The sequence below is a fragment of the Elgaria multicarinata genome, chromosome 5 (assembly GCF_023053635.1).
Source record: "Elgaria multicarinata webbii isolate HBS135686 ecotype San Diego chromosome 5, rElgMul1.1.pri, whole genome shotgun sequence".
Classification (NCBI taxonomy): domain Eukaryota; kingdom Metazoa; phylum Chordata; class Lepidosauria; order Squamata; family Anguidae; genus Elgaria; species Elgaria multicarinata.
In genome coordinates this window covers 66,593,027-66,616,184 of record NC_086175.1, presented here as the reverse complement: position 1 = coordinate 66,616,184, position 23,158 = coordinate 66,593,027, and the positions used below count along the sequence as shown (strand labels likewise).

Here is a 23,158-nt window from a genome sequence, read left to right as displayed (position 1 = left end):
CCTTTACTTAAACAATCCCATCCATCTTTGGACAGAGAAAGTCCTACAATTGCCAAGCACAATCCTATATATTTAGATAGAAAAAAAGCTCTACAACTCCCACTATTCCCCAGCCACCATGTAAGGGGAAAGACTTCCCTATCTGAGTGTATGACAAGCAACATTAATTTCCCCTCTCTCGGAAACCTTTTCCCCTTGATGGGCTCTACGAAGAAATGCTGAGTAAATGGAGTCTGAAGAGTTAAAGTCTGTTGCTTGTTGCAATGAAATTACGGCTGGCAGTGGCGCCGCTGTTTGTTCAACAGACCTCCACTTTTAAACAGTTCACAAAAAGTTCATCAGGGCGGCGGCGATTATAAATAACGTATGTATGCATCCCACTGTAACGAGCGACCCTGAAAATGAGCAGAAACAAGCAAACATCTCGCCCCACCCACCTCCTGAAAGGATCGCCCGCGAGTGCTCTGCTGTTATTTTACACAACCCCCGGGAACAGGCTGAGCCACTGCAAGACGCCCAGTGGCAATCTTCTCCGGGCCTCCAAAAAGGCTTTTCGCTCCCAGTCCGGTGACTCCGCCCTCTCTCCTTTATCAACGCGTTCGGCTCGTGTCACCGGAGTGCAGCAGCGATGCTCCAAGGGGTGGTGGTGGGAGGAATTTTGCAATCGCTTCTGACCGTTGCAAAAGTTTCGCGGCAGACCTGGTTATCCAAGTCTCGTGCAAGGGGCCCCTCTCTGCAAACACCTTCGCCTGAGGCAAGTTTCGCGGTGTGGAATAGCAAAGAGGGATGCTTGTCTTGCAGCAGACGGCTGCAACATAGCTTTCTTTTTCTCCTTGGCTTCTTTTTTCAACCCCCCCTCCCCATTTTATTGTTGCGCTTTGGGAGGTTGGCTGTGGTATCTGTGCCGATTGTTGTGCAATCTGCCTTTGACCTTTTGCTCTTTCCAGCTAGCAAACCTTTACATTCAGAGCGTAGCTTCACTTGCATAGCACGCTCCTAAACATACACGTTCTTGGAAGCAAGCTCCCCAATACAAATAGAACTTCAAAATGAGCGTGCTTTAGGATTGCACTCTTGCAGTATTTAATTTTTTGCAAAACGTGTACGTGAAAAGGCACACAAGCTGATGTCAGCGATACATTTCCAGCAAGGAAACCAAGAGCGTTAGCTCAGTTCCTCTAATAAGTAAGATTAGGTTCCTAGGCATGGTTTCTCTCTTTTTCTAAAAAAAAGTGTGTGGAGGGGGGAGAGAGAGGGAGAGGCGCTCTCCTCCCGACAACCCTATCTATTTGGACTTTGTGTCCACTCCATTCCTTACAGATGAGGCTGAGCGCTGGGCGGCTACTAACCGTATGTAAAACTCTAAATCACTCTCTCCAGGCTGTGGCTGCTCCATCTGAAAACATTACGAGCCGTGCATCTGGAAAACAGTAAATCTGTTCGGCAAAACCCGTCTTTCCAGTGGAATAACTCCTTTTGAATGATAGTGCAATATTTCCTCCTAGCCTCTATGGTGGCGGGGACGAGGGGGCTGGGTGGGTGGCGGGGAGGAGTATAAGGAGGAGACGGAAGGGTGAGAGTAGGGTGTAGTTTCCTTTCCTCGCAGCAATTTCGGCTGACTTCGTTATTAACGCAAGCTAGCTACTACTACGGAGGGCGGGCAATATGCCATTTCATTAAAACACATTTGCTCCGTGCGTGGGGTTCTACACAAAGGGCTTCTTCAAGGAATTGAGGGATGGTGGGAGGGAGAGAGAAGTCGATGACCGAGAGGCGCTCGAGAGAGGAGGACTTCCTTGACGCTTATTTCTGAGGGCCTCTGATCCTGTTCGACCGTGGCGTAAAAACACAATCTGGTTTTCCTCGCCTGCTCCCCTGTTAGTATGTCAGGAAGGGTTAATTTGCGTATTTTGGCGTCTGAACAAAGCACGTAAACTTAAAAAGCTTTTTAGTTGAGAAATACGTTTTTGGCGTTTCCCGATGGCCTTTTCTGTACGCTGGGACTGATCTCACGTCGTTGGTGCTACCGTTTACTCCCCGGTAGACCCGCTGAACTTGATTGAGCGAGTGAGCTCGAAGGACTGCCAACTTAGAGGCCGATCCTCACCTAACCAAGTACAGTCAGAATTTAAAAGCCAAGGAAATAATTGTGTACACGGTAGGATTGTAGGCTGCTCAGCGCGGTGTTTAAGATTGCGCTGTTCAGAGCGACCCCTGACCACATTTTAACTCAGAAGTAGATTCCGATGTGTTCAACGTGACTTCGACTGTAGTAAGTATATTTAGGATTGCAGGCCTAGCGTGCCATATATAAATTATTTATTGCATTTATATACCGCCCCATAGCCAAAGCTCTCTGGGCGGTTTACAAAAGTTAAAAACCGTGAGCATTAAAAAGTGCACGCTGGTCCTTCCTGTTAGTGAGGAGTTCTGTGTATGTGTGCACTTTTTTCTTTTCTTTTGGTGAGAGGAAGAGCTGAAGGAGTATCCTGTGCATTAAAGGCTCCCCCTACTTATTAACCCAGCATTTAACAGCGGGATGCAGGCTGAAGCTCAGTCAAAAGAAACGACTGAACCTCCAAAGAGCAATTAAAATCCGGCACTGGAATAAATCATGCGCCGCGATAATCGTGTTAATAAAACGCAGCTTGTCCTGACACTTCACTCATGCAGCAAACTAGAATTTAATGCGGGTGGAGATGGCTCGTTCGGGGAGGGGATAAAGGCAGGCGAGGCCCTTCTGTTGCTGGACGCGAAAATCCGGTTGCCTTTCACCTGCCTTCCCTGCTACACGCAGCGCCGATCCTTTCGGACTGCTAATGCTTCTCCAGTGAGCCCGCTAATGATTTCTTTCCCTGGAGTGAGCAGGCGTCATTGAATTACTGAAAGCACTCAAAGCAGCAGCACAGCAACAACAGCTCCAATGGTAAAAGCCACCAGGGTTTGGTTACTTAATCAAATCAAGGGGTGGGGAGCTTACCAACCTACTTACTATTTTTAACCCTTTTCAGGGCTGGGATGTGAACTTCTCCTCCAGGAAAATTAAGTTGTTGCCCTTTTAAAATTAGAACCTCTTTTTTGTCTGGTATTCCAATCCTTCAGGGCCCAGGGTATCCTCCTTCAACTTCCTCTTGGAGACAGGGACGTTAGAAACTTCCTTTAAAGTGGAAACAAGCATTCAGCTACTGGTTTATTCATTTATGACATTTTTAAACCACCCAATAACTGAAGCTCTTTGGGTGGTGTACCAATCGAAAACATAAAATACAAGGTAACAACAAAACAATAATAAAACAAGACAGATAAAAGCAAGTTAAAACCACCACCAGAGCTTAACAAAACCAAAAGTAAACAAGTTGCAGGGATAAAACACTGTGAACATCAAAAACAATCCCTATTATGCCTGGAAAAATAAAAGGCTGTTCACCTGGCACAGAAGTCTGTGATGTAGATGCCATGCAAACCTCTCTGGGGAGGGCTTGCCACACACGCTATAAAATGCTTTATAAAATGGCAGTGCTATAAAAATGCTTCTCTTGTAACTACCTGCCTTGCCTCATTTGCTGGGGGCACCTTGGGAAGGGTCTCAGATGATGGCCTTAGGGCCTATGTGGGCAACACATAGGCAGGGCTCCTGCCAAATTTGCCACCCTGACAGCAGCAAAATTGGACCTCCCCCTCCCCCTTTCCCCTAAAGCAGCAAACTTGGTAGCAATTTCCATGGTGGGTGGTGGTGGACACATATCCGAGTAGGTTCATGGAGGAGCAGAGTATCTCCCCAAGTCCTTGAAGTCGTCCCCACGCCACCCAGCCTTTGGGTCTGGGTAGATAAATCTGGGAGAAACACTTTTGAACCCAACCCATTTTTTAAAATGAATGAGTATTGTGTATCTCAAATCTTCAGTCTCACTCTGACCCATTCCAGTGTCTGCTGTGATTTCATAATTGCATTTCTCCTAATTGGAGTATCTGTTTAGACACAACCTAATTCTATGCACACTGTGTAAGATCCAGGTAGTGTTAAGCGCCACTGATCTAATCAGTTGAAACTTTTGGCTGGATTTTGACCATTATTTGGGTTTCAAACTTAACTGAAAATTGTGTTAAAGCCATGAAAACAAAAAGTAATGAAAACAAAAAGTAAATCCTGCACAGCTAGGGCATTTATTTCAATGGGACAGGAATGTCTAACCATAGCTGGATTGCACTCAATGTATTTAGGATGAGGCATATTGCTGCAGGAGCGGGGAGAGAAAACCCACTACTGTCAGTAACAGTGCAAATGATCTTTTTCTGTTTACCAAGACTTTAAAAGCTTCTAAAGGGGAATTATCCAAAGGTCCATCCTTTTACATCCTGTAAAAATTCTCCAGGTGCCTAAGACCCCCCCCATTGAAATCAATGGGATGTAAAAGTGGATGGATTTCTGCTTGTGCTGTTTCCTTAATACATTTTACGGCTTTACTGTTTTTTATGGTAAACTTCAATTATTTTTTGGATGCTACCTTGAACAATTTTAATTAGCAAGGTGGTAGATAGCTACTATAAATAATGTACCAATTACTATTTGTTGGATTTCTTTCTGTTTGAGGGTTTTCTTCCGAATAGTACAAAATTCTTACCTGCAGTGAATAGTGTCATCAGTATATACTATGACGTCAATCTATTGCAGAGTAAGGCATTGGATGAATTCCTAAGGTGTGCTTTGCTTGGGTATCTAAAGGAAATATTACTTGCTTGAGTGAAAGTCTGGTAAGTTTTGTTCATAGGGACAGAAAAGTATATCTAATGAAACTTATGGGGAGGGGGGAACCCAGTAATGTTAGATTTGTCAATAACATGGACTGAATCTTAATTTTCGGGAATCTTAATTTTGGGGAAAGAGATCTATCTCATTTGACCTATAAATGCCCTCAATTTGCTTCTTTTATTGCATCTATTTTAACTAGGCAGCTCACACCCTTTACCAATTCCATTGTGATGTTTCTACTCCTCCTAGGCCAATCTTCCTAGCTCCTTATTTTTTGCTTTTTTGTCTTTCATAGATAATAAATACGTGTGAAGAAAGGCCTCTATTCTAAGGTGACGTCATGCTTTCTGCAACTCCCCTGTATGGTAACGTTCATAGCTGGATGAGCAATGAGAGGGTCCGCATGTGTGGGATTAATGAAGACAGGTAAATATTTAAGTTTCAATGAAATTAAACTTCATGATATTTCTTCAGAGTTTCAGAGGTCATTTGCCTTCAAGCTGCTTTAGTAGACAGCTGCCTTCTTGCATGGAGATTGGTCCATGGAGAGGTCATTTATGAGGCAACAATGGGTGGAGATGAAAGACTTATATGTGATGGGTGCCAACTACCCCGATTTACTGTTTTAATAAGCAGTGATGGCTCATGAAACCGGAAAAGCCCTTTCACTCCCAAAGCCAGCTCTCTCTCTCACACATACACACTCACACAAATACATGTGTACATACACACAGATAACACTTGCAATCCTAAACGTATTTATTGGGAACCAAGTCTCACAGATTTTAAAGGAATGTATTTCCAAATGTGTGTTTAAGGTTGTTGCTGTGATTCATTATTTTATATTTGTGAAAAAGATTAAAATCAGGTGGGTCTGTTTACGGTGCTGGGTCGGCGCTGCCTCCCTCTCACTTTCCCTCCCTACACCAAGGAGGGAGCGCAAGGTTTCTGGGCAGCCATCTGGGGACTGGAGCCACCCTCACCCTCTTCCTAGTGGAAGGCACCAATTGCAGGTTGTCTTCCACCAGGCACCACCTGGCCACGCCTCTGCTGCAACTCCGGAGCAAGGCGAGGCGCTTTCTTGATGCCGTCTTGCACATCTTCGCTTCGCTCCATAGAAAAAAGTCAGGGTAAGTCCCTGACTCCCCCCCCCCCCCCAGCTTTGGTGGGAAGCCCCAGGGTGGGTGCGCAAATGCAGCGGTGTCATATAATCGACGCTGCACCACTGCACCCCCAGGCTTTCTGAGCATTTAGGCAGCCCCCTGGATTCATGTTTCTTTTGAATTGCGTGACACTCCACACAATATGGTCTGCAAAGTAAAAAAAAAACTGCCCAGCAATTGCATCCTTGGATAACTTTCTACTAGCATAAACTTGATAGTCTGGCCCCAGTCCAGAGAAAGTTTGTTGTGTTTAAGTTCATTTGAAATCAATGGGACAAGTTAATCAGGATAGTTTTGGATTGTGCTGTTAAGCACTATTAACTTTCTCTGGATTCGAGCCTTGGAAAAATAAGCTCATCAAACATAATTTTGTTAGATACTTGAAAAAGTACTTGGCAAGATTTTCAACCTTTAAATTTAAATTGCAACAGGTACAATACATGTGCCTGTGAATTTATGTTCAGTATTTTGGTCTTACTGAAAGTACTGTCAAGGGATGTAGGACCTCCTTTGGTCATTTCATAACTTTCTCTGCTGGATTATTTGGAAGCAGCACACAGAATGTAGTTTGTGTTGAGACACTCAGGGGGACTTCCATGGCATTGCATATTGTTATCAAGTGTTAAAGAAAGGAGATACACATGAGCCATATGCTCTCTTTCTGGTTTTGTCCAGCTGCATCCTGCTGCTATGCTTGTAGGTGTAGTTATAGCAATAATAAGTTCAAACAGGGAAAATGTGTGGGTGTTGCTTTTACCTTAAAAACTGATAGTGCCACTTTAAATATCCATAGGTTTAGAACTGGCCCTTCTGGGTAATGATGAAACTTTCTTTCTGCTGTATGTCAGCAATTGTGTCCCTGGGATTTGAAAGTTGGCACTAAGGTGCATTCTTTATCGCTGTTTTCTGTGATAAGTCCCTGAGCTGCAACACTGCTAAGGCACAGATGTGTGGCTCCCTCTTCAGCACCAAACAGCTGACATTTGTATGATATTAGAAGTGTGTGTTCATTTTCTCTCCCTGTATTGTGTGTGTGTGTATAAATGGTATATCAATATGGTATACTAAATAGGTTGTTTGTCTGTCCCTAAAGAAACAACAGTACTTATTATTAGCTCATGTTTCTATAGGGAAACTTTTTAAATGGAACTTGGGTATAATAACATAAAATATTTTAAACTTAAGGAACAAAGCCTTGTTGGAGAATAGATATGATGTTTATCTGTCCTTGTGTATTAATGTACTAATAAATTTAATACAAACACTGCAGGCAGATCAAGATATCAAAGCCTTAACATTTTATTTGTAAGTAATTTAATATATATGTATATATTTCTTATAAATAGGAAAATCCCAGTTAATGACGGAGATGCCTCGAAAAGCAGGCTGGAATTAAGGGAAGAAAATCACCTGAATCACAGTGTGGTAAGAATCTGATAGCTCAGTTTGACAACATGTTTTGTATTATGCTTTCATTTACAAATAATTATTAAAGAACCTTTAAGAACAATTGGGACTACTAAAACCCTTAATTATTGTTAACCAGAGGTAGCTTTCAAACATTAGGGGTCAGTACAATCTTAACATCCTCCTCTTGGTTCTGCTGATGGAAGCAGTTATGTTAGCAGAAAACAATTTATTGGATTCCACCCTTTCTCATGAATGCCCTAAATGATATTGCATGATATATTATAATCATCCTTCCCAAACTTATAAATTAGTGACTTATAGCTTAACTGATTTGTTTTGGACTAGGAAGTTGTTGTATACTGAGTCAGACCCTTGGTCCATCTAGCCCAGTATTGTCAACACTGACTGGCAGCAGCTCTCCAGGATTTCAGTTAGGAGTTTTTCCAGACCTAATTAGAGATGGCGGGAATCGAACTGGGGACCATGTGCATGCAAACCATGTGCTCTACTGCTGAGCTATGGCCCCTCCCTAAGTTGTGTCATTATTTTTGAATTGAGATTTTGTTTTTATTGTATTTTACTGTTGTTAGCCACCTTAAGGGCCATTTTTTGGCAGGGAGGTTGGATATCAATTAATTTAATACATAAGTGAATAAAAAGTCTTGGGTAGCTAGAGCTGAGGTGTGAGCCCCAGGCATATTACCAATATAAATACACCTGGGAACCATATGTATGTCCTTGGAAGAAGGGTGGGATACAAATATACAGTACAATGGGATGATGCTCTTGGACTTGGCTCCTATGGGCAGAGATGTAATAGCTGGCCTGAGGGACAAGGGAGAACTTGTAGGGCCTCTGGTTTGGGGCTGGCTGGGCGCTACTAAAGAAATTGGGTTTGGGCCCCAAGGCTGCTTTCCTAGTGATTGGTGGGACTTTGTCTGTTTGCACGATAGTGTGGTTTGTTTCTTCTCAGAAGTGGGCAGCCTACCTTCAGCTATGCAGAGGGCAAAATATAGAGCAGAGAGACCATAAGTGGTATTGTCTTCTCCTATAAACTCCTAGTTTCATATGGGGATGCTGGGGAAAGCTGCAGTTTAGACCCTGTGCGGAGATGCTGGCTTTTGAAGTTACTTACAGTGCAATCCTATATCTGTGTATAAGTTCAATGGGGCTTACTGCCACATGTGTATAGGACTGCTGCTTAAATATCACTATTTGGTTATCAGTCAAAAGGTACTCTGGCAATTATCTCTGATTTAAATTATTTTTAAAATATGGGTATGTAGTGTGTACAGCTATGCATCTGAAACGTATCCTATTATCCTAAGATCAAATCATAAAAGGACAAAAGTTGCAGAGGATATGGTTGTGGAAATCTATTGATTTTAATGGGAATATGAGTTGAGTAGCAAAGATTTTAGGAGATTATTGTTTGAAGGCAGAATCCATGTAGATGTTTGCGAAGTATGAAAGGATCTAAATGCCTATCAAGTTAATCTTATTTAACTTTTTTTTATCAAGCTTGGCAGATGACAGACAGGCTTTTAAAGCCAAGTGTGAAGCAGCCTATAATTTCTAAATGTTTGATTTCCTTTATTCCTCTGCATTTATCACTTTAATCACTCCACATTTGTTTTTAACAATGAAAAAAATGTATTTACTTCCTATTGTTTCCAGTCTTAAAAAAAAGTATATATAGCCTTGAGTAGTACTTTGACTAAATGCCAAAGTAACATCTTTCTTATTCTACAAAGGTGGATGCAACGGCAGTGCATCGCATTGACAGCCTAGCAGCTCTGAACATGGACCGGTCTGGACTTATGCGAGAAGGGCTTAGAGTCCCCAGTAGTATTGTCTATTCCAGTTTATGTGGACTTGGCTCAGACAAGCCCCGGGATGCTACAAGTGCTATTGCTGGCCTTGGATTTGCTCCTGAAAGAAATCCAGATATACAGTTCAAGTCTAATCCCACTGAAGCACTTGAAAATGCAGCTGGAAAACCCCCAAATGGCTTCAGTGCTATGTACAAAACACCACCTGGAATACAAAAGAGTTCTGTTCCAACTGGGGAGACCTTAGGCTTGGACAGAAGCTCAAGCGACAAACAAAGTTCTCTCAATGTCAATGGTGCTAGTTACCTAAGGCTACCCTGGGTAAATCCTTACATGGAGGGTGCTATTTATCCTTTTCTTGAATCACCAAATAAGTATTCATTGAACATGTATAAGGCCTTGCTACCTCAGCAGTCCAATTACAGCTTGCCGCAGCATCTGACCTACTCACCCGTATGTACAAATGGCGAACGTTTTTTATACTTGCCACCTTCTCATTATGTTGCTCCCCACATTCCATCATCATTAGCTTCACCGATGAGGATCCCGGCTGCATCAGCGTCTCCTGCAATTCCTCCTCTAGGACACTGCCCAGAGAAAAGCTTGTCTTGGAAGATGGGTGTCAGTCCTGGAAATCCTGTGGACTCTCATGCCTTTCCACATATTCAGAACAGCAAACCACCCAGAGTTCCACCTGCTAAGCCAGCTGCTAGTAATATGCCTACAGACCCTACTGTTTTGCTGTCCCATTCACCAAGACCGTCACCTAGAGTCCATCTCCCTACACAGGTTGGGGATGCTTACTCCGAGTTCCACAAACACTTTTCTAGAATTTCAACATCTCCTTCTGCAGTTGCACTCCCAAAGCCATACATGAATGTAAGCAATGAATTTCCTCCTTCAAGAGTCCCTAGTGGCAAAGCTCCCAAAACACATGACACAAGTGAAATTTCTCAGCAACCTACAGTACATGCAAGGAAAACAGGTCATGACAGGAAGGACAGCAGATCCCCTCCATTATTAGAAAAACAACAAACTATTACCAAAGATATTATAGACAAACCACTGGATTTGTCATCAAAAGTTGTTGATGTGGAGACAACCAAATCTGATCATGTTAAGAAAATGACTCCAACTGTGTTAGTTCATAGCAGGGCTGGAAGTGGGTTGGTTTTACCTGGAAGTGATCTTCCAAAAGAAACAATTTCTCCTGGAAATGGTTGTCCTGTCTATAGACCTGAAATAATTAGCACTGCACCTTCCTCCTGGGTTGTTCCTGGTCCAGGTCCCAATGAAGATAACAGTGGTAAAAACATGCAGTTGAAAAACAAGGCATTAGACTGGGTGACGCCACAACAGCGAAGTTCTTCTTGCCCTAGAATGGGAGGTACAGAAGCAGTTGTCAGTAATATTTCAGGGTCTGTATCAAGTGGAGGTCGCCCAGCATCTGCTTCTCCAGCTCCAAATGCCAACATAGATTGCCCTAAGACTAACAGCTCAGTAGAAACCACTGCATCTGTCATACAGCATATAGGACAACCTTTAGCAATGTCATCTTCAAAGCATAGTAATAAGGCAGCTAAATGCAATAGTCAAGAACCTATCTTCAAAGCTAATGAAAACACTATTGCACCAAGTTCCATATTTTTCCCTCCAAATGATGCATTCCGATCTCCTCCACTGCCCTATCCAAGAAGCTATCTCCCGTATCCAGTTCCAGAAGGTTTAGCTATAGGCCCTTTGTCTCTACATGGAAAAGGACCTGTGTATCCTCACCCAGTTCTGTTACCTAATGGCAGTCTCTTTCCTGGGCATCTGGCTCCCAAGCCAACCATTCCATACAGCCTGCCAACTGGTAGAGGTGAGTTTATGACCTATCAGGATGCATTAGGTATGGGAATGGTACATCCCATGTTGTTACCACATTCAACTTTGGAACTAAAAGATGAAAAATCAGAAAGGAGGTCTAGGTCACATGAAAGGCTCCGTTATGAGGACCCTGCTTTAAGGAACAGATTGCCAGAGATGTTAGAAACCAGCACAAAGCTACATTTTGAAGTACCTACTACAGACAGAAATGTGAAATCACACCAAAGTTCAAGTCATAGTAAAACTACTTCCAAAAGTGACAAACACATGTTTGCAGAACTGAGAGACGAGCCAGAGGTGAAAGGTGAATCAAACCTAGTAAAACCCACTTTTCCTCTTGAAAGTAGTAATCAAACAAATGACTCCACAAAGCACAAGATGGAACAAGCCTTTCAACACAGAGACTTTATTGTAATGAGAGAAGAGTGTGGGAGAAATAATTTCCATGAAGTTTACAACTTTAAGCAAGCCCAGAGCCCACATCCATCAGTGTTCAGCTTAAGAAAAGAGGATCTTGCAATAAGCCAAAATAGAGAGAGGTTAACGGTCCCCCCTTCCTCTGTGTACTTGGACACTACTCACGGGAATGATGGCCTGGCCATGTCTTTTTGCAAAATGCCAGAGGATGCGAAACAACTTTGCATGGGAAATGCACAGTCAAGCATTGATGTCCATCAGACATATGCCAAAGATGGGGCTGAGGGCACTGAATCTAATGATGGCAAACTGCTGAAGCCTAAGCCATCTAAACTGGCAAAGAGAATTGCAAACTCTGCTGGTTATGTAGGTGACCGATTCAAGTGTGTTACAACTGAACTGTATGCAGACTCTAGCCAACTGAGTCGAGAACAGCGGGCTCTGCAGGTGAGTCTCTGAGGTTTAACTACCCGAGCATTTTTTTAATTGTAAGGTCACAGTTGAGAATGAACTTTGATATGTTACAGAGGTTGGGGAATGTAGGTATATACTACAAATTTAAATCTTACCTTGACACAACTAGCAATGGTAAGCTTGCGTATATTTGGGTTCTACTATAAAGCCAGGGGTAGTTGAGCATTAATAGATAGGAATTATATGTAGTTAATTAGTATTCTAACTTATTTAATCTCATAAGCATAACATGTAGCAATGAAGGGGAGTTGAAGAATGCATGACATGTTAAAAAAGAAAAGGTAGTCTGCTATGGCTTGCCTCTATTTGGGCAGCACTAGAAAATAATGAAGTAATAGCAGAGGTTCTGATTAATATACCATACATGGCTTTTGATAAAGAGGAGTAGCAACCATATTTTAGCAAGTTTAATGAAGCTTCTTTACCAAGTAAAATGTACCATAGAGTAAAAGCTGTAGTGAATTTGATGTTGAATGATGGCAAGCATTGTAGGTTACTTTTGCGTTATATGAAAAGATGAGTTAAGCCAAATTGTTTTTGCGTTGTTAAGAAAAGAATTAGTTGATGCTTATAAAAATGGATGAAATTATCTAAATGATCCATTGAGTGCCCATTTTAATTACATAGATGGAAGGATTACAAGAGGACAGTATTTTATGTCTACCTGCTGCTTACTGTGAGGTCAGTTCTTCAAATTTTTATTACTAGAATCTTGCATAAACCTTTGAGTTAAAATTTCATTTCCAAGTACACAAAGGGAAGTTGTGGGCCATGATCTTCTTTATTCATTGTGCAGTTTTTGTTTTGTTTTGTTATACCTCCCAAAAGACAATGCTTTTTAATATGTATATATATGTACATATATATGTAATATTGTATGCAATTTACATTTATATATGGAAGAACTGTGTATATATTTTGTGTATAGATACTACATGCCATGCATATTGAATGTCTGAGATTTTAAAATTTTATATATAATTGTTTGCATCTTAAACCTTGGTTTTGAACAGATCTTTTCATTTGGAAATACTTTCATATAAGGTAAGGTAAATGAAGTAGCTCTTATTGTGAGATTTTTTTTTTCATATCAATTCTCTTTCTAGCGTGCAATGATGCGCTTCTCAGAGTTGGAGATGAAAGAGAGAGAAGGCCACATAGCAACCAAAGACCCGGAGGTCTGCCGATTCAACCAAGCAGACTGGGAAAACTTGAAAGGAAATAATGAAAAGAAGCCCAAGTCTGTCACTTTGGAAGATGCCATTGCTGGGCAAAATGACAATGACAGATGTAAGCAAATTTTTAGATGCCTTTTTGAAGTGTCTGTGTGCCTCCTATAGATGTTTGAGGCAAAACTATGCCATAACATAGTTTTTAAAGCATTTAAATCTAAAAGGCTAGTGCATAGTGTTAGCAATGCATGCAGAGCTTTCCTTGACAGCAAGGATTTTTTTTGGCATAAACTTTATTTTACATCTGCAGCTCAAAAGTTGTTTGTGGTGTCTCTGAGAAAGCTACAGGCTATTGCCAGAGGGTGGCAAAAAAAGGAAGATCAGTCTTGGATGGTTGAATTACTAGCCCATTTAATCATGAAGCATTCCATTTAATTCTCTGAAGTGTGTGAATGTTAACATGATTGTTGCTGGTGGTGTTCCTAGAGAGCCACTGATTTGTGTGAGGTACAGTCAGATTCAGTAAAAGACCCCTCTTTTTTCATGGAGGATAAGGCTATCAATGGCTACTAGTCATGAAGAAGACAGTGTGCATGTCAATACCACTTGCTGGGAACATGAGTTGGAAGCTGCTCTTGAACTTGTGAGTTCCCATCAGCATCTGGTTAGCCATTGGGCTAGATAGGCCTTTGGTTTGATCCAGCAGGGCTCTTCTTCACCCCTCTCAGTAATCTGATACAAGCCTCTAGTTTGATAGACACTGCATAAATTTCCATTCATAATATGGAATTCCATGGGACCAGTATGGAATAAAGGATAGAATCCAACCAAAGCCCTACTTAGTGTAAAACTATTGAAATAAATGGGACAAGTTAGTGATGACTAACTTAATCTAATTCATATCAATGGGTCTACTCTAAGTAGGACTTTGGTTGGGGTCTATCCAAACTATGCCATAGATTTAAGGCTAGGTAAGGCTTGTATTTTGGCTGTATTTTATTATTATTATTATTTATTTATATAGCACCATCAATGTACATGGTGCTGTACAGAGTAAAACAGTAAATAGCAAGACTCTGCCAATTATTAGTATGGGGATGCTTCCAACTAATCACCAGTGCTTTCAGCAAGGCTGCTGTAAGCTAAAGAATTTGAGACTTCCAGACTAAATGTACCCAATCCCCACTCAGATGGTACAACAAATTGCCTCCTCTACTCCAGAAACATGCTGATGGGATAATGGGTGCTTTTAGAGTGTGTGTGTGTGTGCGCACGCGTGTGTGCACATATGTGTGTGTTTGGGGTTATCTTTTGGTGGCATGGGGCTGTCTTCAGAGTTATGGCAGATGAATTGAGACAATAGGCAATTTTAATTACAAGCTATTATTGTACTAACTTTTGGATGTGTTGGTCACAAATTCATATATTCACCTACCAAATTCAACTGTATTTGACAGAACTGTTAATGTTGCACAAAAAGGGTGCGGCGGGCCCTTGACTAGGTAAGGACGATGTATTTCCTCATGGAAAGAGAATTTTCTCAAAGGTGCTAAGCAGGGTTCAGGTTGTGGAGGAGCAAAGTCCTATGTTTTCTTCTGAAATTAGAGGCCTGATGCTCTGATTCTTGTTTGCTGCTCATTTTCTGCTTCCTTTATTTTCATAATTGTTTGCGCATACTCCTCATGAGCCTTGAACACTCAAAAGTGCTGTTAAGTTAAAAGAAAAGTCGTTACTGTTCCTGGGCATCTTACACGGCCTTAGCTAGCAACAAGGTGAAGGGAAGAGCTGGCTTTTGTCAAAGGGAGCTGGAGCAAAGATAGTAAATGTGGGAAGAGTGAATGACTAATCAGAGCTGGAATAAAAGGAGATGAAGGCAAAGGTCTCTTTTTAGGTGTTTATAATGTATGAAGGTTGATTGGGATGTAATGTATGTTTGCTCAAGGAGTAACATTTTCAATCCTGTGGCTGGGTGCATGTAAGAGGATACATTTTTGTTGAAACATATCAATTTTATGGGATAGCTCTAGGAACAGGATAATTATTCCATTGCCGCTTTTTCCTTGTGCTTTTGGGTTTGTTTCACAAAAGTCAGCATGCGAGCATCAAAGCTTCATGTCAAGATTGACCCAGGATTTGACACCTTCCATTACCCAGAAACAATTACTTATGTCTGCCCCACAAGCCACCAAGTATTCCTTGTCACCAGTCCTTGTTCTTCAAAGCTCCATTGGGGTAAAAAGGCATTTAACTAATTGAGATGTATGGAGACTGATTAGAAATGAAAGTAGGCATTGTATCTTGACTGTGTTCCTCATATGCTTTTTTCAAGAGTGCAATCCAGACTTTTGCAGTCCAGATGAATCGGTGACATCTGGACTGCACTCTTAGGCCTAATCTACAGCCAGCAAGATATAGCACTATAAAAGCGGTATATAAAAGGCAGGAGCCACACTACTACTTTTTAGTGGTATTGAAGTGCATTGACAACTGTTTGGGCTCATTGACACATACCAGATAGCAGTTTCATAGTGCTATAGCCTGCTTAGTGTGGCTCCTGCCTTTTATGTACCACTGTCATACTGCTTTCACAGTGCAGTATTCTGCTTAGTGTAGTTTAGGCCTTAGTTAGCTGTGAATTAACAGGAAGTTCTATCAATTTGCTAAATTGCAGATCTTTAAAATCTAGGCTTTTTTGAGGACACATCTACACAAGAAACAGTAATGTGGTAAGAGGGATTTAAGGTGTGTCTAAAAGCTAGATCACATATTATGGTTGCCTGGAGATTGGCAACCTGTGGCAAGCTTTCCATTTCCTCAAGCTGTAACATTTAGCAGTATCCCTATGTGAAATAGTGCCCTCATATTAATTACCCTGTGTTTGCTCCATGGAATTGGTGACCTGATGGAAGTGGGGCAGGAAAACTTACTAGAGTAGGGTTTCCAACGTGGTGCCTGTGGGTGCTCTGCCAGGCTGTCTTTTTTTAATTTAAAAAAAATGACTGGGAGGCTGACATGCTGTAAAGCAAAGTGCTGACCTCTAGCACTGCCTATTTCAGAGAATGAATCTGGGCCCCACATGGGCCCCTGAGGCATTCTTAAAAATTAAAAATGGTGGTGCCTGCAGTTCAGTGCTTTGTTTTGAAGCATGCCTAGCCAGCAAAAGGTCTCTCTCTCTCTCTCTCTCTCTCTCTCTCTCTCTCTCTCTCTCTCTGTGTGTGTGTGTGTGTGTGTGTGTGTGTGAATGTCCCCTGGGAACTTAGGGGGCAGACAGCATCCTGGGGGGTGGGGAGTTGAAGGGATGCTGGAAAGCAAGGGAGAGTTTTGCTTGTTTTTCCTGTGTGTTTTAGCCAGTTTGTTTTGGTGTGATGTGTTCTGCTTGGGGTTTGTGTGTCAGGTGTGTGTTTTGCCTGGGTGATTACCTTCATGCAATACCAAATGTTATGTCTGCAGGGAGACAAAGGTGCCATAGGGTTGCTGATGTAATTTATAGTGAAGCTCTTAGCTTCCATGTAATATGGGTTGGGGTGAGTTACTTTGACGTTGCTTTGCATAATGATTATTTTTTTCTGTTTGTGGACTGACAACATGTTTACAACACAAACGGGTTGTGCATATTGCAGGGTTTATCTTTGCAAAAAAGTTGAAAATAAGAGGCTGCGATCCTATCAATTCTTTTAAGGAATAGTTGTACTAATTTCAAAAAGAATGCTGTGAGATCACTTTGGACTATAGCCTTTCTGACAGTAGTGGTTGAAGGCTGTTTTCAAAAACACTTTCTAGGCTAATTAACTTCTTAACACTACTATTGTAGACATGGGGCCAGTTCGCACAATCACTGCAGCTTGTTTGAGATGTAGCATGTGGCTTGTTTAAGCTGTGGCATGTGCCTAATTACCTGCCTGGGCATGACTTGTGTCAGCCCAGGCTTGTTTGAGGATTAAATATCTGTCAAGTAACCTGACAGCAGGCCTTGCTGCGCTGGGTTTAGACAACATGAAAAGCCGCACTTGGGTGGGTAGTTAGGCTAATGGTGCCCGGCACTTGTCATGGCTTAAACAAGTTACCATGGCTTGTTTAAGTCATGGTGATCATGCAAACCCGATCATTATGTTAAAAAGAGCCTTTTTCTTCCATGTTGCAGTCTCTACAGTGACTATGTCTAGAGCACTGCTATAAAAGCTTTGCCATCTCCATCCACCTTCTTGCTCTGTGCGATAGCACGAATAAATGGAGCTGAGCAGAATGTTCTTAGCATTGTGTTTTGTTTGGGGTGGGAGTGGGGGTTCTTCAGGGCATCTTGAACTTTGGGGCAATGACACAGACCGTGCCAGTACACCTAAGTATCTGATGTAGTTAAAACATTTCCAGGTTCAGCTTTTGTGTGAACCTGAGAAAGAGTGGTTTTTATTCTTCTCTTCAATGACTTATACCTAATATAGATTCATTTCTTAGGTCAATCTTGAATCTTACAATTGGATAAAACTTTGACATTTAAAATGTGGAGTTCAGAGTATTTCTATTCAGAGTTCCTCCCATGCCACCTTTTATTCTCCTTGGCTCTGATTTTCTGTGTCCCCCCAAAAAAACAAAAACAAAAAAACCTTTGCATTCTGTAACCATGTGCAGTCTTCTTTGGACTATTTTTGCAGGTTGGGATTGTTCCCTCAAGTTTTTTTACTAAAGATTTTTGTATTTCTGCAAACTTTCGGGTTTCCCCCAGCTTGTTGATACTCAGCTCTTATGCATGGATGGTGAATTGGCTACATAAGGATGAGAACTCGGTGAATGAGTTCACTATTAGTATATAGAATACGACTTCGAGGTTGGATATACATATGCATCAGAATAAAGTATTAGAATGGGGTGAACCACTTCAGGTTATTGATGAAAGGGTGTCATTTATGAAGGCCTCCCTATGGTAGGGTGACCATATGAAAAGGAGGACAGGGCTCCTGTATCTTTAAGAGTTGCATAGAAAAGGGAATTTCAGCAGATCATTTGTATATATGGAAAACCAGATGAAATTCCCTCTTCATCACAACAGTTAAAGCTGCAGGAGCTATACTAGAGTGACCAGATTTAAAAGAGGGCAGGGCACCTGCAGCTTTAACTGCTGTGATGAAGAGGAAATTTCACCAGGTTCCCCATACATACAAATGACACCTGCTGAACTTCCCTTTTCTATGCAACTCTTAAAAGAAACAGGAGCCCTGTCCTCCTTTTCATATGGTCACCCTACCCTATGGCAGCATACCCCCCTCCCTATGGCAGCATACCCCCCACCACCACTTCAAACTCCCTGCAAATAGAAAATAAACACAGCAGAAAACAGCTATCTAGAGCCTTTCTCCCTACTATCCTAGTTTTCTCCTGGCAGGGAACATTTTACATGAGGGAGCATTTAAAAATGGCATTCTTGCCTGTAATTTGAAGAGGTATAGACTACTTTTACAACCTAATGTTATTTGTGTAGGCTAGGCCTGAGCTATCAGTTGCCTTCTGGTCTAGCAGATTTCTATTTGGATTATTAATCTGAAATTAAAATTACCTTATGAAAACTTACTCTTACGTTGGGCTTAATACACTGACTGGATTTGCATGATCACAACAGGGTAAGTAAGCCATGCTGGCTTATTTCCCCTGCCTCCTGTACTGGTTGCATATCAATGAAATTTGCATTATTACCCTCACTAGTGTGGATTGTCATGTCATGTGAACCTGGGCAGCATGCCTTGTTGGGAGTTGGTAGTAACCCTCAAATAAGCCATGGTCTATTTTTGGATTCCTGCCCACTACCAACAAGCCATGCCATCCCAATTCACATGACACGACAAGCTATGGTAAGCCAGATGCCATGCAAAGATACTCTCAGATGCCCAGCACAATGCAACAGCCCCCATGGCTAAATTAAGCTATGGTGGGGTGTTGCGTCATGTGAACCAGTTATGATCACGCTTTGACTAGGTTTGCATGTGAAGTAAAAAATAACTGGTAAAAGATATTGGACTGGTCTACATGATCAAAGAAGCCACTAGGGCTTAAATAAGCCATGGTGGCTTGATGAAATTTACCAAAAAGAAAAGGGAGTTGCCCTCACGTAGAGAAGGTAAGAAAGAGGACCTAAGAAATATGGTTCAATTTCCTATATGGACATTAACAAGGAGTACCCAAAAACTGTTGTTCAATATTGTGTGTTTACACATTAATCAGTGAAATCTGTGACACATGCCATGGGTTATTTGAAGGTTGTTTTTCCTTCAAACCATGCCACCTGGATTCAGACAAGATAACAAGCTGAGCCTGGGTGGGTAATTAGGTTAATAGTGTCTGGCATGCATCACCAATTTAAGCAAGCCACCATGGCTTACATGAGCCCCAGTGGCTTGTTTCGATTGTGAGAATTGGGTCACTGTCTTTCCTCCCACCTGTTTCCCCAATATCAACAAGACAAAAGAAAGACAGATGTAATAGTGAAAGAGTGCCAGTTTTCATCCTCATCTTTGATCTAGGGACAGGCAGGTCAATGGAAAAGGCACAAAGCCTAAGGAAAAATGAAGATGTCCCATTGATCCTCAGTGGTGCTAACCAGCTCCCTTGTTGTAGTTGGGGGGGGGGTATGTTGCCTTAGTTAAAATGCACCTGAACCCCTTGGGGAGCCTCTTGCAACTTGGATTACACAGTTGTGCTCGAAGCCACCCATATGGTTCACTGCATACAGGAAGCAGATCTTATGAGGATGAGGAGAGAAGTCTATGTTTGACCTTCCATTCCTTGCACTGAGTAGGTGGACTACTGTAAATTTATAGGAGTGGAAGAATAAATTTTGTTCTTGGTCCTGTGGTGTGCAGATGGGACTGTTGCACTTGGGTAGAGTCTCACTGAAGCAAGCAAAATGTTGTACAGATACAGCAGTCTGCCTGCTTGCTCTAGTGCTCTCTAAAACATGCCTGATACTACAAGAGAGGCTGTAATGCCTACTGGCAGTTTCAGCCGTGTTTATGTAACACCTGATTCTTTAATCTGGTGCAAAGGTGAAATGGGCTGAATAAGAGCTATGATTGTCATAAATTCAGCCAATGGATTAGCCAAAGTATTTGTCTCTTTCTTTTTGGTTGCATCTTTCATAACCAGTTAAAATAAGGTAGTTGGGATGTGGTGTTTTAACTGATGTTCCAGTGCAGTGGCATAAACATATTAAGGCACAAGCAGTTTGTTGCTTGCAGATGCATCAGTGCAATTTTTATTTTATTTTATTAGAATGGCATAAAGTAGGCTACCTCCTAACTGAAAATTCAAAACCAGGAATAGGAGGCAAACATATTTATTCTTTTCCAGGGAATTTCAAAATCAGTAGCGATGGTGAGAGCCATAGTATAGCTGGGTTTTTTTGTTGCCAAGGTGGCTTATAAATGTTGCTATGGAGAACTTCTGTGCCACACATGTGATAAATTATGGGATGTATTTGTTGTAAGTCCATTCAGCAGTGATGTTGAACTGGTACACAGATCCATTTAAACAAGGTCTGGTGGCTCAATGTTGGTAAAAAGAATCAGAATTGTTTCTTGGAGAAATATTACATTTTTCTTAAAACACATATCACATGTGTTTTAAGAAATGTTAAATGTGTAAATGGGCTTTTCAAATACTGCAAGAGGGATTGTTGAGATACCTTCAGGCATCCCATACTTTTTGAATGGCTTTAGCTGCTGCAACACGACTAGTATTTTCCATCACAAAAGCTACAATGGGAAGACTAGCATAGGGTTGTATTAATGCCTGGGTGACAACAAGACCCTACTACCTACAGCCAGTGTAGTACTAGTAGTGAGATCCAGAAACCGGATCTTATTTGTTTTAGGAAATACAGTTTCTACTGTGTCTTCCTAATCAGTTTCTCCTGCTTAGCAGGTAATCGTCAAGCGCTCCCAGTGCAGAAATGCAGCAACATTACCTGTGCTTAGCAGAGTGCCCCTTGCATCTGTACATGAGTAACTTCTCTAGGCTGGTGTTCCAAACAGGAAACATGCCCAGATCCATGGCCATGATGAGAGAAAGAGATGAAGTAATTCTTACTCCTACATACTCTACTACAGGAAAGAGTTTTCCAGGTGGAAGAGTGAAGTGTGACTTGAATTTTAATTCAGGAAGTAAGTGTATCGCTGCTATCAGAATTTAGGGGAATGCTAGATTAAATGGTTATAAACTACTATATAATGCAAGTTATCTTGTTTAAGCTAAATTTATGAGAGTTAGGGATCATATACAACCAACAAAAGGGAAATGGTTATATTTGCTAAGCTGTTAGGAATGATGTTGAGAATGAATCTGCAGCATTTTTGCAGTTGTCTAGGCTCCTTGACCCATACTTTATTTTTAAAGAAGCCCTTTTTGCAGGTGATGGTATGGGATGGTGTTGGCCATTCTGCCCTTAGAATCATAGAATAGTAGAGTTGGAAGGGGCCTATAAGGCCATTGAGTCCAACCCCCTGCTCAATGCATGAATCTTGATATTTCCTGTTTCATTCTACATACGTTATACTTACCTGGGCAGATTTTTTTCACTGATGTCTGTCTTTCTACTGCCTATTAAATTAGGGTGACCATATGAAAAGGAGGACAGGGCTCCTGTGTCTTTAACAGTTGTATTGAAAAGGGAATTTCAGCAGGTGTCATTTGTATATATGAGGAACCTGGGGAAAATCCCTCTTCATCACAACAGTTAAAGCTGCAGGTGCTCTGCCCTCTTTTAAATCTGGTCATTCTAGTATAGCTCCTGCAGCTTCAACTGTTGTGATGAAGAGGGAATTTCACCAGGTTCTACATATATGCAAATGACACCTGCTGAAATTCCCTTTTCTATACAACTGTTAAAGATACAGGAGCCCTGTCCTCCTTTTCATATGGTCATCCAAATTAAATTCTTGTGTCAATGACACACACAAGTTTCTTATGCTTTTGGGAAGACCAGTAAAATTCAGTGCTCCAAACTTATGTTCCCTCTATCTCTCAAGCAGGTATTTCTTTTTGTGTTCCATTTTTGGGAAATCTTGCTTTTCAATACTAAGCAATAAAAACTCAAAATGGCAAATATTTATATTTTTCATTACTTTTATGTCTTCTAATGATGCACACAGATGCGTACACACATGATTTGCTAAGTAGGCAGAAATAAACAAGGGTAGAAAAGTCCTGTACGTGTGTGAAATTGGAAAACTGGAATTCTGCTTCCAAAAATTAAAGCTATTGCACTATTTATTTCCAATAGGTTGGATCCAGACTTAGTCATGCTTTGAGTATACCCACTGAAATAATGCTAACTTGTCCCATTAAGTTCTGTGGGACTACTCTAATCATGACTAATTCTGGATTCAATCCACTGGAAGTAAAATGCATTTGAAATGCTGTTTAGCCCAACATTATGCATGCTCAGTCAGATGTAGGAAAGGAAAGGAACCTCTCGTGCAAGCACTGAGTCATTACTGACTCTTGGAGGGACGCCAGCTTTCGCTGACGTTTTCTTGGCAGACCTTATAGTGGGGTGGTTTGCCGTTGCCTTCCCCGGCCATGATTACCTTTCCCCCAGCTAGCTGGGTACTCATTTTACTGACACCGGAAGGATAGAAGGCTGAGTCGATCCGAGCCGGCTGCCTGAAACGAGCTTCCGCTGGGATCGAACTCGGGCCGTGGGGAGAGTTTCAGCTGCAGAAACTGCTGCTTTACCGCTGTGCGCCACACGAGGCTCATCAGTCGGATGTAAGTCCCCTGTTGTTGTTGTTATTATTATTATTATTATTATTATTTGCATTTTTTTACCGCCCAATAGCTGAAGCTCCCTGGGCGGTTCACAAAAACTAAAACAATTCAAAGTGTAAAACAAACAGTATAAAAACATGATATAAAATACACATAAAAACGAATTAAAACATACCATACGTGATTAAAACACTGGATAGGCCTGTCGGAATAGATCAGTCTTTATTGCATTTTTAAATTCTAAAAGACTGTCAAGTTGACAAATCTCCTCCGGCAGGTCATTCCACAGTCTGGGAACAACGGAAGAAAAGGTCCTCT

General features: G+C 41.5%; 1 protein-coding gene across 1 annotated transcript in view; it reads left to right on the top strand.

Moving 5' to 3' along the window:
- BCOR (BCL6 corepressor) overlaps window positions 1–23,158 on the top strand; it is an 85,218-nt gene that overhangs the window by 30,341 nt on the left and 31,719 nt on the right. Inside the window, exons 2-6 of the mRNA XM_063126523.1 lie at window positions 5,046–5,176; window positions 7,260–7,338; window positions 9,078–11,888; window positions 12,543–12,596; window positions 13,022–13,205. Coding sequence (XP_062982593.1) covers window positions 5,091–5,176; window positions 7,260–7,338; window positions 9,078–11,888; window positions 12,543–12,596; window positions 13,022–13,205 — 3,214 coding nt within the window. The 5' untranslated portion in view covers window positions 5,046–5,090. The remainder of the gene's footprint in view (window positions 1–5,045; window positions 5,177–7,259; window positions 7,339–9,077; window positions 11,889–12,542; window positions 12,597–13,021; window positions 13,206–23,158) is intronic.